General features: G+C 41.0%; 2 protein-coding genes across 9 annotated transcripts in view; one reads left to right on the plus strand and one right to left on the minus strand.

Moving 5' to 3' along the window:
* The window catches only part of elp4 (elongator acetyltransferase complex subunit 4), a 48,648-nt gene extending 48,287 nt beyond the window's left edge, over nucleotides 1-361 (minus strand). Inside the window, exon 1 of the mRNA XM_034526906.1 lies at nucleotides 165-361. Within this exon, the coding sequence (XP_034382797.1) occupies nucleotides 165-342 (178 nt within the window). The 5' untranslated portion in view covers nucleotides 343-361. The remainder of the gene's footprint in view (nucleotides 1-164) is intronic.
* Nucleotides 76-14,713, plus strand: immp1l (inner mitochondrial membrane peptidase subunit 1). 8 transcript variants are annotated; one of them, XM_034526914.1, is made up of 7 exons: nucleotides 76-239; nucleotides 2,113-2,190; nucleotides 8,776-8,889; nucleotides 8,998-9,086; nucleotides 9,269-9,395; nucleotides 13,880-13,990; nucleotides 14,556-14,713. In XM_034526914.1, the coding sequence occupies exons 3-7, from the start codon at nucleotides 8,785-8,787 to the stop codon at nucleotides 14,634-14,636; spliced, it is 513 nt and encodes a 170-aa protein (XP_034382805.1). In that variant the 5' UTR covers nucleotides 76-239; nucleotides 2,113-2,190; nucleotides 8,776-8,784; the 3' UTR covers nucleotides 14,637-14,713. The 8 variants fall into 8 exon arrangements, with proteins under 8 accessions (XP_034382805.1, XP_034382806.1, XP_034382801.1 ...); XM_034526915.1 differs by having other exon boundaries at nucleotides 2,116-2,190; XM_034526910.1 differs by having other exon boundaries at nucleotides 78-239; nucleotides 8,779-8,889.
* Nucleotides 14,714-17,134: the final 2,421 nt, after the last annotated feature.

Here is a 17,134-nt window from a genome sequence, read left to right on the forward strand (position 1 = left end):
TCGTACAGATTGCATTGTCTGAACAGTGACACATCTCCATATTCTGTAATAGTCATACATTTCCTCTTTGTGAACTATATCACTAGTTATGTAGTAAACCTAACGTTGAGATACACCGTTAGCCTGTGTGGCTGGCTAACGTGAAGCTTCAACAGCAGACTGACCGAGCAGATAGTCGAGCGACGTGACACCGGTCGACACTAAGAGTTGTCCATTCTGAACCGATGGTCTGGTACCAGGTATGGAGATTAACTTGGTCCTCGTTTTCTTCTGAAAACTCGTAGTATTGAACGGCGACCGCTCAGTTGAGGGTTTACCCACAGTGCTCACGGGGGCTGCCATACTGCTAGTAACGTGGGGACGCCTGATACTGTTTTGGAGAGCGTTGTCCAATCAAAGACGACTTTGGTGGGGCTCGACCAATGAGAGCAGCGCTTGTTACCGGGCCGTGTGCGGAAGCGCTCGGGAGGAGTTTCAGTTTGTTGTGATAAATGAATGGTCGGAGCATTGAGTCAGTAGGTGAGTAAAGCTAAAGTCGCTGGTTATAGCTGTATTCTGTTCGCATTGATGTGAGCTCATGCCTTCTTGCGATGGCCAGCAGCTATTCTGTGCCGAGAAAAGTCACCTAATTTATAGGGTTGTATCGCCATGACCTTGTTGGTTCATTGCGTAACTTTAGAATATATGTCGCCCCTTCGTTTAACATTACAGCTCATCTCTTGTTTAGCAGCCATAGTATAATTAACCACTACTAAGACAGTTAGTTATTGTACGGCAGATGAACACGCTGTTTACACGATACATCCCGCCACAATACGACTTATATCATAGAGGGGAACATTGCCTACACGTGTGAAGAGGGACAATTATGTTTAAAAAGCAGGAATCAACCGCACACTTAATTAATTCACTGCATAATAGATATAAACTGTTTTTGGCAAGAAGCATACGATCTTTTTTTAACACACAACAACATGTAAAGGTCACATTACTCGCACGTAAAGCAGCTATAAGTGCCAGAAGAAAATTGACAATTTTAGACGGAATTTGATTCACAATATGTATATATATATATATATATATATATATATATATATATATATATATATATATATATATATGTGTGTGTGTCTGTATATAAACATACTTTATTCAACTACATAAAAGCAAATTACTACAGTGACACATTACTTTTAAATTCCAAATGTAGTGTATGTGTTATGTAATGTGATTGCAGTTGTACAAGTGCATAATTACTCATTTTCTCCCTACTTGACTACTGCAACTCCCTCCTTTCCGGCATAAATCCAAAATCCATCTCCCGCCTCCAACTAGTTCAGAATGCAGCAGCTCGGCTTCTGACTGGTTTTAACAGAAGGCATCACCTTACTCCAGTCCTGGCCTCTCTCCACTCGCTCCCTGTTAGTTTTAGAATTGATTTTAAAATGTTGCTGATCACTTTTAAAGCACGCCTGGGTCTGGCTCCAAGATACATCATTGAAATGTTAGCCCCATATGAGCCAGCTCGCAACCTTAGATCCTCCGGTGGAGCCCTTTGGCCGTTCCAAAGTCAAGGCTTAAATCAAAGGGTGACCGTGCTTTTGCCATCAGAGCCCCTCGACTTTGGAACGACCTACCTGAGGGGATAAGACTAGCAGAATCAGTAGCTTCTTTTAAATCACTTCTTAAAACCCATCTTTATAGAACTGCTTTTAAGTGATGTCGTCCTTTTATGCAGTTTCCCCTATTTTAGTTAGTCTGTTCTGCTTTATTTTGTATTTGTAATTTTCTATTCCATTATTGTGTTCATTGCCTATATGGCATGGTCTCCTTTGCCTCTGAAATGTTTACTTTTTTTTACTTGAAATGTACGTTATGTTTTGCCTTGCTTCTATGTAGAGCACTTTGTAAACCTTGTTTTTAAAGGTACTATATAAATAAAGTTATTATTATAATTACACAGAGCAGCTTCATATGCCTTTGCACATGGGATCCACTGTATGTAAATGTCTATGTATGTCCAATTCTGGTTATATAGACTAGTCATTTTATTCTGACAGTGAATGTAATCCCTGTCCATCGCTTCCCTGATAACATTACATTTTGGCTCAGCAGGTGTGAAGGTCAGAGGAGGAACGTGTCCGTGCATGAAGTAGGAAGACACTGCAGCTCAAGAATAGCTGGGACGTGGTGAGCACCAGCAGCTTCTGAATTTTAGTTCAAAAGTTGTGACTTATGATCACAGGTTAATCAGCACTAGACTTCAAGTTGATTCTTTTTCGACTATACCTTGAATAGGGAAGGTAGCGCCGTAGTAGCACTTTAGTAGCACTTAAATGTCTCTTACTGATAGCACTTTGTAGTTTAGCACTTTAGTAGCACTTAAATGGCTCTTACTGATAGCACTTTGTAGTTTAATGTTATTGAAGAAATTGTACTTGCTTGATTCTTGTTGTTCTGAGTTTGGACTCATGGTTTAATGCACTTATTGTAAGTCGCTTTGGATAAAAGCGTCAGCTAAATGACATGTAATGTAAAAGTTGATAATGCCAACATAGACTATGTCTTTTTAACCTGCTCAAAACCAATTTGGCTAACCTGATGACGAACAGCTGCCTTTTTAAATGCTTTCATGTTATTGGTAAGTGTTCCTGAAACATATTAAAGTGGAGCATTTAAGATTGTATAATCTGTCCCATTTCGAGAATTACTTTTTTTCAAATACACAACAACGATATCGTAGATGTTACCATTGTTAAACAAGTTGTATTTCATATAATGTGTTCCACAATACATTCTGGTATTTTATATAATATTGATAATATATTTTAGACGCAAAGTATTACAACTGTATAATCAATTTAATATAATTGATCTGTGACTTCTCTTATGTATGCCCCGACATTAACAAAAACTAAAATGCTTTGAACTGGTATATGAGTTTGCAAATGAGGTTCAGCACTACTGTGTACTGTTTAATGCAGCACTTCACTCAGCAGCTAATAGACATTTTTCACAGAAGGCATTTTAACATGCCACAAAAGGAAAAGTACAGGTAAATATTAAAACAAATGATGGATATTAATTAAGCTGCTTTGATTACAGGTTCCCCGTTATGGGACACTTAAAGAGAATGGAGCCATTATTATTGTTAAGTCATATCTGTCCAGTACCACCTGAGAATTTTCCAAATATGACAAGTCAAAATGTCTGCTGTCAGACGGGCCTGCTGACGAGAGAAACCTATTTCACATATATCAAGAACTCTTAATGTTCTGTCAGATCAGAAAATCTGGCAGGGCAAAGGCCAGTTTATATTGTAGTGTATAATGTCCACTATTAATACTGGCCAACGTATGAGTGATCAGTGTAATCCTTAAGACAGCTGTAGATAAGCGTTGTGTGGGAGAGAGGCCAGAGGCAACACGATCACAGGACACTGTAAGGCTCCAGAGGAGGCAATAGCCCAACTGCTCACTTTACAAATGCTCTCAGCGGAGGCAGTCCTGCTGTTTTGACAGTACTGTTGAGATTTATATGTGCTGACAGGAGACCAAGGGAATATATCATGACTGACAACACTGGGCATTGTGGAAAGCCTATATGAGACAAATAAGATGTACTCCCTGACCTGCATCTCAGACAGAGGAGAGCGTGCTTCAGCAGTGCAGGATGTAGGTGTACATTGCTGTGGAAACTGTGTCCATGTTCTCTGCACAGTCACCTTATTTCCAATTGTCTCAAATCCCAATTTAACCTTTGGGCTCTGTAGCACAATTCAGTCTGTGGAGTTGTAAATACAGAAACCTAATTGTACAAAAACAAACTGATTTGTCAGTTTTATCAGTGTCTGTATCTGATAGAGCTATATAATGGCAGCAGTCATAACATGTCAGACCTTTCCTGGTCAGATTGTTTTGGTTTCTTCTGTGTAATTCTGCCATCGGTGTGGAACAGCAAGAAGTTGTGCACTTCTCATGTCCGGGGGATGCAAGATTATCATCAACATGGACCATATTTGTTTTGTTAGTGTTGAAAGTAAAGTCATATTCTAAGGGCACAACTACAATAAGGGTAGGATGGGTTTTGTATGCAGCTAATTTTGTCTAAAGATTGGACTTTTCCATTTGTTCAACATCCCATATTTTGAATAGCATTATTTTGATTTTCTGAGACTATTTTGCTGATATGACATGGAATGCAACAAGACATATTTAGCTTGACTTATAGGATATTAAGAAAGAAATTGACCCTGAACATATATATATTCAATTTAGAATGAAAGTAAACCCCAAAAATCATAGGTTTGCTTTTAGGTGGAGGTGTCTGTCATGAGCTAGTGTTAAAATATATCAGGCTTTGTCGGGAGCAGGCGAGTGCAAAACACAAACTCCTTTGTGAATCTGATACAACACCAGATAAGATCTCTCAATTCTCTCAGCACCAGGCCAGTACCATGCATTTGCTCGTGGTCAATACAATAAGGCTTAGCAGCTGATTTTTCCATTCTATGTAATTGGCTGGGGACTCTGTCAACCCACACTTCCTTTCAATTCATAGCAGTTGTATTCATATCACTTGGCTATTATTTGGTCTAGCTGACCCATTGATTGTAGGTTTAAACCCTCAGCTCTTCAAATAGTAACCTCGCTCAGCTGTTTCACGGCTATGTTGCCGTTAGTAACAATGAAAAGAGCAATATGGAGATCAGTTGCTTCAATTAAGCCTCTGATAGAAGGCAGACCTAGAAGAGATGGGGGCTAGACATCGTACTCTGTCAGTGAGACTTTTACATCTGTCACTCTCCATCCAGCCAGGTGTCTGTGTCTGAATCAGCAGGATTATCTCTGATTGGACTGATAGTTGAAACAGACCCCCCTGGTTGCCAAACCTCCTTTTTATAGATCACATTAAGATCAAATCAAGCTCTGCGCAACAGGACTGATGCCCCTCCTTCCTCTACCTTCTGCTGCCCAGAGGAAGACATCAGAGGTGGGATTCGTCCCCTCGCTTGTGCCTGCTCCTCCAGACTCCCTTCCATCTGGGATCCTCAGGGAGAAAAAGAATATCTGACAAGGGGCTTGTAAGCCTCTTAGCCCCCCTGTTGCCCAGCTCTCTCTCAGCCCATGTTTTCCTAATTTAGTTGTGTAAGGAGTCCGCTGCAAGGCCCTTATGTGCTGTTTGGATTGTGATTCTCTTTGTGGTTCTAATAGACTTGCCATGTTTATCAATTAACACTACTGAGCCAGTGGCAGGTTCAAACCTCTTGAGACCAGCAGCGGTAATTCCTTTTGGAATATTTCCTTATGGCGTCAATAATGTTTGTATAATCAGGTATCAATTTCAGTGTGCTGTTATTGACTTCACCTTCACTACACTGGCTTTTTTTTGCTGTTCCTACATTAATTGAGTTTAAGGATACTTAAATGCAATGGACCCGTCAGCATAACATTGGTCCGAAAAATGGCAGTTACATTTTGTTCATGCTTATTTGAAGCCGAATGTTTTTACACTCCCAAAAAAATATTTTTTTAGAAATATCAATGTTAATAATAAACGATTTTATTCCACTGATAAAATTATAATGTAATAGCATAAGAATGCAAGTACATCCTTTTAGCAGTGCACTTTTCATTTCCTGAGAATATTCAGACATGAATATGAATTGAAATTGGACACAAATAAAATGATGTATTAAATAAATAAAATAAAATAAACCACACAACAAAAAATAGTAATACAATTAATTCTCAGGTTCTGTTGAAAAAGAATTGCACGTGATATAATAGTAGGGAAAAGCCTAATGTTCTGGTATCATGTTGGTGACATTCTTGTGTCAACAAATATGCATGTAAACACAATGGGCAATGCATCAAAATGTCCATATATACATATCTAGTATAAGATAAGTCGATAACGTAAAAATATATATCCTAAGATAAATCAATGATGTAGTTATCGTTGCAGGCCTAATTTACTTAAACATGAGAACATATCCAAGGTCAACGCATTGTTTTCATCCTGAGGAATCATCATATTTGATAATATGAAAGAACAATAACAATTTGCTCAATGCCTATAAGCTTCTGAGCCACTATAGCCATTTTCTTGCGGATGGGTCTGTCATAGGGACACTCAGGAAGCCTCTTCACCCTTGTCAATGCTGACAGTAGAAATACACCTCGTCCACATTTTATTTTAGCAGTCTCTGAAATTGTACACATAAAATGCTTTTGACAGCTTGATAGACATCCAAATTATTGTTGCACTTTGTGCTGAGAAAAATAAATAAAAAATCATTCATCTACTTGAAATTGCTGTGCCCTGAGTGAACTGGGCTCACAGTAAGAGGATCACAGAGTTAAACACACAATGAGGTGTTTCCATCCACAGCCTTTCATTTGGGATCCCCCTCTTTGCTCCACTGTAGCGCTGTGCCACGGGAGGTCGGTGGCCACAGATGGTTCTGCAGAGAGGGCTGCGCTGACTCTTTGTTTTCCCATGAACATGTTTGGTGTGTAATCCTGGATTAACAGAGAGACTTTGAGTTAATTTACAGCTCTAATACAGCATTCAGTTAATGTTGGTTCTCCCCAACACACACATGCGCTGGGTATTAGGGGCAAGAGATAGTGGTGGTTGCCTGACCCTTTCCTCAGGGGAGTTAGAGGTAATGGAGATCCAATCAGAGGTCTCTGTGGATGTCCACCTCATTCTGAATCCCAAAGGAGTCACTGCAGCTCATGTACACGTTCTATGAAACACATAAGTAATGCTTTTGTCTGTGCACAGTCACACCACATCACACCACATGCGCACACACACAGGCACACACTATCAATGACAGAGGGTGCCTCAGAAAACCAGGCGGCTGCATATGGACTCTCTTGATATCAGTCACTGGCCGTGTGATCTTGTTATGCAAAGTCCCTTAATCCCTACCTATGATGAATGCAGGTCGGAATGGAGGGGGGATCTGAAACAGAGATATGAGGGCAGCTGTAAGAGAGGCTGTCCACTGCTTTGCGAATGAGTGCTAGCAAAGATTCCTGATCCCCAGCCTAGCAGAAGGAAGAGCACATGTGGGATAATGTCTGAGGGTGCATTACAGTACCACAATGACAGAGATGTTGGTGGAGGAAGCTGAGGGCAAGACAAATAGAGCTGAACATGTCGCCTTAGTGCAGACCTAGAGATTCACATTAACCTTTAAACCACTTGCTTCCCAACAGAGGAATTATAGGGCCAGAGGTGTCATTGTGCAAGCTGTGGGAGGACTGACTTTACATTTCCTGTTGAACAGAGCAAGAGACCAGTGAAGATTAAGCCTGCAAAGGGGCACTTCATTTTGGCCCTGTGCTGAGCGTATATATATGTGTCCCCCGTCATCCGCTCAAGCGCTGTTATTCACAGTGGCGGCAAAAAGAAGAGGGTTGCCAGGGGTGATCAGGACACAGGGGGAAGAGTGGAGTTGCAGCACACAGGGAGGTGAAAGGATGGAGTTGGTCTTTTTTGGATCAGAAAGGATGGTGTATGGGCCAAAGAGACAAACCGTGCTAGGGATGAAGGAATAGATAGTGGGTTTAATAGGTGGAATATAGTTGGCGTGTGTGTGTGTGTGCGTGTGTGTGCGTGTGTGTGTGTGTGTGTGTGTGTGTGTGTGTGTGTGTGTGTGTGTGTGAAAAGAGCAGAGGGGGGTAATGGGATTAGGGGTAACACCTTTGGCAGGGCTGGGAGAGCCACCTGACACCCGGTCTGTTGGGGACCTGGGGAGAAAGGGGGGGTGGAGGTGGTGGGGCAAGGGAGAAATTGGGGGTCTAATCCGTGTCCATCTTTGGGAAGTCATTCCCAGAGCTCTGAGGATTTGGGGCTTTGGTTTCCGCTCTACTTGCTTTTGTTAATAATACCCTGGGAGGGAGAGAAGACATGGAGAGAGAAAGAGGGAAAGGGACAGAAGGAATAAGGGAGACGGAGAAAAAGATTTCTTTACCCTGTGGTGGACTGGCAGGACAGCGGCCGGAGGAACTTTCCTCTGAGCCGAGCTGTATCTATTCTTTTCAAAAACATACAGTTTCAATCTGTTTGTATTTGCGTGTGTGTGTGTGTGTGTGTGTTTGTGTGCCTGCGTACACACTGTGCACGGCCGTGTGTAAAGATTGACTTACTTTCTTCTGTCCATCCAACAGGTTGCAGCTTTAGTAAAAGTCAATAACCTGAGTGTGGCTGGGATGTTTGCTCAGAAGACACACGGGTAGTCGTTGTGTGCATTTGTTTGAGGGCGGGCGGCAGAGGGTTGCTGGGGGTGTCTTTGTGTTTCTATGGTGTTGACAGAAGTTGATAACTGCTCTAATGATTGTGGTGGGAGTGGAGGCAGCACAGTGTCAGGGACTAGCTACAGACGGTGCTGAGCTGCTTGGCTGGATGTGTCACAGCCTCTGTGTTTGTCCATCACCTGAGCGCTAGGTGTTGATTGGTCCATCCTACACAGGATCAAAGTTCAGGGCAGTTTTCTAGTGTGAACTGGCCGCTCAGCCTTTGAGAATGAAACACCAGGGAATGTGCCATCTTAGCAGTAGGCCAACTGTGACAACCTTGTCCACACCTTTGGAAATGAAACCCCAAACAGGTTTTTGTTTTTAGAAATACTGCAAAGGACATAAGCCTACCATAAATGGATCAAACATGAAATCCATTCCTCACTATGAATAAAGCAAATGATAACTCTGTACATAGACATGGTCATTGTGCCATAACCTGTCGTTGTGCTCTGTGCTGTAGGTGGAGATGTTCCGCAGTGTGCTGGGGAAGACTTTCGGGTTTGTGGGCTACACAGTCCAGTATGGCTGCATTGCACATTGTGCCTTCGAATACATTGGAGAATTTGTGGTGGTGTGTATTATTTAGATTACCAAATGATCAAATTGATGATTATTGTTCTAAAATTGAGTTTACTCATCTATGCACGATGAATAATCCAGTTTTTGTTTGTTGCTACAGTGTTCAGGTCCATCCATGGAGCCAACCATTGTCAACCATGATATTGTCTTCTGTGAGCGGATGACTCGTCAGCTTTACAAAATACAAAAGTGGGTGCCAGTCAGTAGATCCATATGCAGTCATTATAAAGAGAGGACACAGTAACCATGTTGGAATATGAAGAGACATTTCCCAATTCTCATTTTTGATTCACTTATTGGCTGAAACAATAGAAGCAATTTACTGCAAATAAATCCAAAATAAGGGATTGTGTTTATTGTTTTCTTTTCAGGGGTGATATAGTAATTGCAAAGAGTCCATTTGACCCAAATATGAACATTTGTAAAAGGGTTATTGGACTGGAGGGTGACAAGGTCTGCACGAGTTCCCCATCAGATCTGTTCAAGGCCCACACATATGTGAGTATGTTCACATTTCTTATACATTCTGTGATTACTTTCTTTTCCATTGAAGGTTCCTGGTAGCATTTTTATAGTATCTTTGGAAGGAAAAAAAGGTTAAAAAGATAAAGTAACATAGAGAATGAATAAAGAACAACATTCTTGATAGTTTGTTTCACTGTAAAATGACAAACAGAATCTCTATGCATAATGCAAAACCGTCTCTCAGCTTGTCTTTGGTTTTCTTTGTGTCTATTTACCGTAGTCTATAGACTATCATCGTTGTTTACGTTTTAGACCGCACACATCTATTTTGTGTCATTGGTCAAAATATCAGCTTTTGACGAGACCTATATTTCCTCAGAACAGTGATAAAACCAGAGAGAGAGCAGGGTTCTGCTCCTGAAACCACTGTCATTGCTTTTCTATTACTACTCTCCCCAACGCCCACAGCTCAGGCCTGCAATCTCTCTGAAGCCTGTTAGAGTTAGTGCCAGCTGAATGGACAGACTGATGGGTGGGCGGAGGTGTGTGTGTGTGTGTGTGTGTGTGTGTGAGAGAATATTTCCACAAACCAAAGGTTGCATTGCGTGTTGCATGTTTTTGAATTGTATGTATTTTATCGACCATGGACAGAATGTTGAATAAGTTCAGCAAAACATAGCATAAGGCCAAGCCTGTAAGTGTCATTCAACAACTGAAATAGAAAATAAAGAGGTTTCCTTTTCACTTGCTTCACCCACACATGCAGGGGACTGAACTAGTAACAGGTGACATCATTGCATTGTGATTCGTGATCCCAGGATGTAATGACAGGTGATCAGTTTGAGCCATTTATAAACTTTCCACTCGGTTGACAGTTACTATATTTTGTCATGTTCAGGATAAAACATATTGCCTTAATTGTGGACGCTCCTTCATTTTCATTCATTCATTTGATTGTTTATTTGTTGTCTACTGTTGTTGCTTGTTGTTGTTTGTTATGTCTGATGTCCTATGTTGCACCACCCACCACGCTAAGTTCCTTGTAGGTGTAAACCTGCTTGGCTATTAAAAGTTTCTGATTCTGATTCTGATTCTATATCTCAAAACCAATCAATATATGACAATATCTTGATGTAGTTTGTTTCAGGCCACTTTGTAATTCTTCAAATTAATCTGCTTCCCACTCACTATGAATATGGTTAGTGTATGTATTATGGATCCTTAAATCAGGGTTACTTACACAGGTTCTAAAAGTTTAGTTGTGCCTATGAACCTCAGGTTACTTTATCTTACAGGATTTATTTTATTGTGTAGCTTTATCCAGTTTCAAATGTAAGTTTTTAACTCAAAAGATTGTACCAGAATAAACATATCAATTTTTTTGCCTGTGTTTACTGTGACATCTTGACTCAAATCAAGTCCAGGTTTAAACAAAACTAGAACTAATTACAGTTTACACAAATAAGATTCATAGTAGTTATGTTGTGAAAATATACAATAGTGCTTTGTATAATATAATACATTGGCCTCTGTGCAGTCAATGCATCTTGTTTATTGAACAGTTCAGCATTTTTTGTTTTGAATAGGGCAATTATCAATTATTAATTGCTTGCCAAATTGCAGCAGAATAATCTAAATTAGATTAACAACTAATGTCACCACTTTCACATCAGACTGCTTTTGTTTCTGCACTGCTTCAGTTGTATGTCATACATGCAGCTCAAATACCGCTCCTTTAAAAAAATGTAAAACTGCTTAATTTGAAAAAGTATTCATTGCTAAGACTGTTGCATTGTTTTTGACCCATCAAATACAGTAAGATAATGAAAGGCTGAAAGTGATATTGTTAAGCCTCATACAGGAGTCACAACAAATGTACCTGGATCTTTTTTGGTATCTGGTGGATGAAAGGAGTTGTGCTCGCAGCAGGAATAGAGAGACGGGGAGAGAGAAAAATATTAATAGGGTTTATGATTTATTCTTTCCCCTTTGAGACCACATTTATCGGCATTAGTAAGTGATGCCGTGTGTTGTATCAAGTTTTACATCACTCTAAACAGTTGTCAGCTTTACAAACAAATCAGGTCAGAAGCTAGTCTTCACAAAGCTGATTGCTACTAAGCAATTTTTTTATATCATGCAGCCCATGTTCATTTTTTTAACTCCCAGAAGCCAAATCACTGGCTTTACGTGACAGCGTTTGAGGTAACTGTGAAAATACCAGCTGTTAACATAAATGTTTGGGCTCCCTCAGGGAATTAATTTTCCCCCCAGAGGATTTATGTGTTTATGTGTGACTATTAGGATGGCGTGAGGCATTATGGTTGGACCTGTAAAGAGGAAGATTTTGGAAGGCAGTGTTAGATCCTGTCATCACATCCTTTTTTTGTTCTGACAGGTCCTCTCGACCCTTAAGGATCCAGCAGTCGACTAATTGCCCCGTCACCTTTTAGGAATCATTTCTTTGTCTGAGCTATTGTGTCAAAACAACGACACTTGATCCCTAATATTACAGCAAGCGAGGGAAAGAGAGAGGTGGACAGAGAGGGATGAAATGTCCACATGCGTTCTGTTCTTTGCAGTAAAGACAGACAGAGTAATACGGTGAAAGATGAACTCTATAAGCCTGCGTGTATTTAAGCTGAACATAATTCACCACCTCAATCATGTTAACGTAATGAGCACTGTAATGGTGTGGCTGTTAAACAACACACCTCCACCGCGAGGAGATCTCCCGTTTCAGTACCTCTCGACACGTCTCTGACAGGTACACAATACCTCGCTTCACCCAGCCTACAACCACAGGACGGCTGCAATTTCTGCCATCCATCATACTGGAGCTGCCAGCAGAGCGGATCAAAGTGACTCCACATCTTAATATCTTTGTGTTAGGGCTACCTGGATCTTTTGAAACCCTTGTGGTTGGAAACATCTGTTGATGACAGTTAAAACTGCATGTTTATACTGTTTGTGTGCCAAACTAAGGAATGACTTGGGTATTTCCACACCGCCCTGTCTACAGAGAAGCTTCTGAAACACAACCTTTATGTGCACGCAACAAATTAACTGACGCTAATTGCTTTGTGGCTATTTTCAGGTGCTTTAAACGGCAGTTGTATTTGAAAAGCAGAGTCAAGGATGGTGCATTACACCTCTGCTTTGGACCAACGCAGTTTTAATTCCGAGATTCACCTTTGACTTATTCCTCTTCCCTCCCTGTGCATACCTGCAACTTGCATCAGCTTTTGTCCTCATACTGACCACAGTACAGCAGCTTAAGTTTCACACCTCTTCATTTTCTCAGTTTTCTAAAATACTACTTGGTTGATCCTTAAAGTACAACAAAGATGATGCTTTTTTTATAGAAGATGTAGAGAAACAGGGAGTTCTGGTTTGGCAGATGACAAACGGAGGTGTTTCTTTTTCCTTCTGCTTGGGAGCCAGCATATGTTGCCATGTTAATGAGGTGTAATGGTGAGAATCCAGCATGCTGACATATGCTTCTCAGATGACTCCTTTAATGATATTCATTTGTGTCGTTGTTATTTAGTGCGTTGTTTACCTCTTGTTAGGTCAACGTGTCACTGGCTCATGATTATGTCACATCAGCTGTCTCAATTATCAAATACGAAATGAAATGCAGCATCTCACAGTAGGACTGAAGACTAATCAGACAGTAGGGTGATGGGACTAAGAAATAAGAGCATAGGCGAAGACGTGACGTCACCTCGGTCTGGATAATATTCAGTTTCTTTATTCCTGTTTTTCTCTTTCCCCATGAGGACTTTTGCCGTTAAAAAGTTAGGCAACACAGAAATAGACTCGTGGATTGTGATGCCCATTATGACAATATAATGTGTTGTTGATCCTGTCTGCACATATAGGGGGGACAGCGCACTTAATTAGGGCCTTGACAAGCCTACTCTCCTAAAGTGATGAGATTAATCATAATTGGTGTCACTGTGAATTAGAGCCCGCTTGGATGACCGCCCCACTGGCAGGTCGGACCACGGTGGAGACCCTTGGACACTGCTGCTAGCCGCAGCTTAGCCCTCTATCTCTCTTTTTTCCTCTCTCTCTCTCTCTCTCTCTCTCTCTCTCTCTCTCTCTTTCTCTCTCTCTTTGACCAGCTATCTCAGAACCCTCTCTTGCCTTGCCCTTCCTGAGTAAGAGGGGCACAGATCTCAGCCAACAGCCTAATGACCCCGTTTGAAGTTCTTCTAAATCCCCCCCGACCCTGCCTGTTACCCATGACCCCTCTCCTAAGACGGTTCAGGGTTAAAGAGGAACAGGCAGGTTGACGTTAAGATAGGCTGAGGCGGCTCGTTGGGGGTAGGGGGTGGGGCATAAGGTAGATCCTCACTACAGCATAGATCCACTCACTTTGACATGTTGTGGTTAAATTGTGCTGCAATTTCAGAGATTTGATTTCTATCTGATTCCTTTGTTGTGTGGTAAAACAGTCTACATGTTAACCATCTTTTGCTTTCTTTCCATGTGTGTGGTGATGTTTTTAGGTTCCTAAAGGCCAAGTATGGCTAGAAGGGGATAACCTTAGGAATTCCAATGACTCAAGGAGCTATGGCCCAATTCCTTATGCCCTCATCCGAGGGCGTGTTTGCTTAAAGGTAACAGGGGAGGTGTACTGTATCTTGTTATGGATTTTTTTTCTCAAAAATGTATTTTATTGCAAAATCAGGAAAATAGTTTGAATAAAATCTGTCACATATGGGTTCTCACCGAGTTAGCTGGTACGTTTTTTTTCTTTTTCATTCTGCCTTTATTAGTCCAGTATGGCCATTTTTAAGCAGAATTCAGAGACGCGAGTCAGTTGGAAGTTCAAAGCAAGTGTGTCTGATTGACCAAAGCCTGGACAACATATTGTCTAGCTTTCCATTCTGCTGTGTTGTCATGTCACTGGATGTCATAGCAACCACGACCCTGGAAACAGGTCAGCCAACCTTCTGTCCATCTGATTGGACAGCGGCACTCCACTGGAGGCCCTATTGCGACAGCTGATGAAATAATAAGATCTCTTATGAAGTCAAATGCTTCATTAAAAGCCATATTTGCAAATGTGTCCAAGAAGTGAGATACTATGTTGCACATAATGGTTATAAGTCTTGTATTTTGTTTTTTTGTGAGTCTTAATCTCACTTAACCCATTGTTTCTCTATACCTTTTGTCCTATAGCTCTGGCCTCCGCATAGTGTTGGAACCCTCAGTGAAAGCCCAACCCGACGGATCATTAAGACTCAGAGTGACTCAGACTGACTCATTCACTTTGTTTGTACCGTGTACGTTACTTTGTTTCCAATCATTTTTGAAAATAAAGCTGATATTTATTTAGATTTTTTAAATATATGGTTATTCTTTAATTAAGCCGATTTGATCAGCACCATGCAATCATACATGCTTCAGTTATACATTTATTTGTTTTATAACTGACTAGATTCTGTCATCTGGGATGTGGCTGTGCAGCACTCTAAGAAAAGTGCGTGAAGCTTTGTCTCTGTGGAACTGCTAATGGAAGAGAGTGGCCAGTGGCCATGCACAAGGTTCATGTTGGGAAATATGATCATTCATTAATAAGACACACACACATAAATATGTTTTAAATAACCACATTAGAGACCAAATCATACCTGACATTCACTGGGATGGTTACCTGTATTTAATTTGCTCTGTAATTCACCTAAACCACATATTAGCAAGACAGATGTACATGTGTTCTAAGCAGAGATATCTATCTAAATCTATAAACTAGGACGTTGGGAAAGACATGTCTCATTCCCTTAAAAAAATATTAATTTAATGTTTACCCTTTCTTAGTATTATGGTAAAACAAAAGCTTTCTTATTGTTTAATAATTAATTAGGCTGCCAGGGCAAATGAAAATATGTTAACATTTCCCATTTAACCATACAATATTAATAAGCACTTAGTAAGGGCCTCACCACTCAAAAGTGTGTGTGTGTGTGTGTGTGTGTGTGTGTGTGTGTGTGTGTGTGTGCGCGCATGTGTGCGCGCATGTGCGTGTGTGCGTGCGTGCAACCAGAGTCTCACACCCAGTATGTTACATGCACTTAAGACACAGCATTATTGTCAGCTTTCTGTAGTAACCACATGTCATATTAGACGTGGTTTCTCTTATCAGGGTAACGGACAAAGAGACACTTGGTAAACACAGCTACTGTAGAGAAACCTGACTTCTTAGTCATTAATAGGTTTAACCAGAACTCTGAACAGGATTTTTACAAGAGCGCATGTGCATGACAAAGATTAAATGGTAGTGTGGAGAAAGGAGAGCATTACTGTACTAGCTGCACGTTTTTGTTTTGTATCCAAAATAATTAAATACAAATGTGGAATAAGCTGAAGCTAAGCTAATTTAAACTAGTCTAAGTAAATCAGTTTCCACTCCTGGACAGCAGGTAATGTTCTAACAAGCACAAACAGAAACAACTGTACATTTTGTATTAGCCTGCTTACTCTCACAAAAAAAGCCCTGCACTGCTGCCCACTTCCAAGGCCTGCTCATCCTCCTCAGACCTTCCTGGACACAGGGACATAACAGCACATCCACATACTGAGCTGCGGAAGCTCAGCTGGTCATTCTCCGAGGCAGAAAGGGACTCTTCTCCTTCAAGCTCCCCAGGGGAAGTGAGTTCCAGGCAGCCGTGGGTCCCTGTCCAGCTGCTTCCTCTGTCTGGAGGGGGCCAGAGGGTCAGAGACAAGGCTCCCTGTGACACTGAATTATCTGCCTGAGTGTGATTGTGCCTGCTGGGAGGAATGCTTAAGATTATGGGAGCGTCTGTGTGTGTGTGCATATAAAAAATATTTATGCAGAGTTTTGCTTCAAGCACATCTTTGTTTCTCAAGGTTTAATATTCATCTGCTGCGTGTCAACATGGTGCCAGTGTTCAGCTGAAATGCTGACACAAGTAATCTTAGCGTGCCCCTTTAAAGATACTGCCCCATAGAGGGAGCTCTGACTGTCTGCTAATGTAACTCAAGCCCTGCTGGATGAAAAGCTGTTTATGATTTCAAGTAATGTTAACTAGGATGAATCGTAACAAGATTCCCACCACCTCATGTACAAGTATCTGACTTATTTTTCAAGGCGAGAGAGAGTGAGAGGCCGGTCTCACAATTATACCTGACCAGACTCTACCTACGTTTGAGCTGCATATTATTTGAAGTACACACATACATCCTGTATGTTGCTTTTGCTGTCATCCTTTGAGTTGTGTCAGGAGACCAGAGATTCAAAGAGATGACCGGGCAGAGGTGTATATCATTATCATGCTGAGTGGGCACAAAGCTGGGAGTGAGGCAGGAATAGATAGAGATCGGAAGAAACGGACAACAGACAGCTGTGCTGAGCTATGCAGCACCACAGAGTCAGGCTGTGGGCTGTCAGCAGGGCTGAGGTGTGTCTGCTGTCTCTGTAACAGAACAAGGGACAGAGCACAAGTGTATTGTCATGATGTGGCTGCTGTATGTAGCTGTATATGTGGAATATCATGTTCAATATCTAATGTTTCATCGGCATGATGATTGATTACATAGTTCATATGAGTAACTACTGTGGTAAAAGAAGAGCTGTGTCAGTTTTCTGTGATTTAAATAAAAAATATTTTCAATATGCAATTTAAACAAATGGCAGTGAAAGTCACTTTTAATGCCATTTTGCATATATCATTCATTACATATTTGTCCAAATCCTCAGCAAACAGTTATTACAAATACATCCCTTTGTTACTTCTCTG

This window comes from Cyclopterus lumpus, chromosome 3, assembly GCF_009769545.1.
Source record: "Cyclopterus lumpus isolate fCycLum1 chromosome 3, fCycLum1.pri, whole genome shotgun sequence".
In the NCBI taxonomy this organism is placed as follows: Eukaryota; Metazoa; Chordata; class Actinopteri; order Perciformes; family Cyclopteridae; genus Cyclopterus; species Cyclopterus lumpus.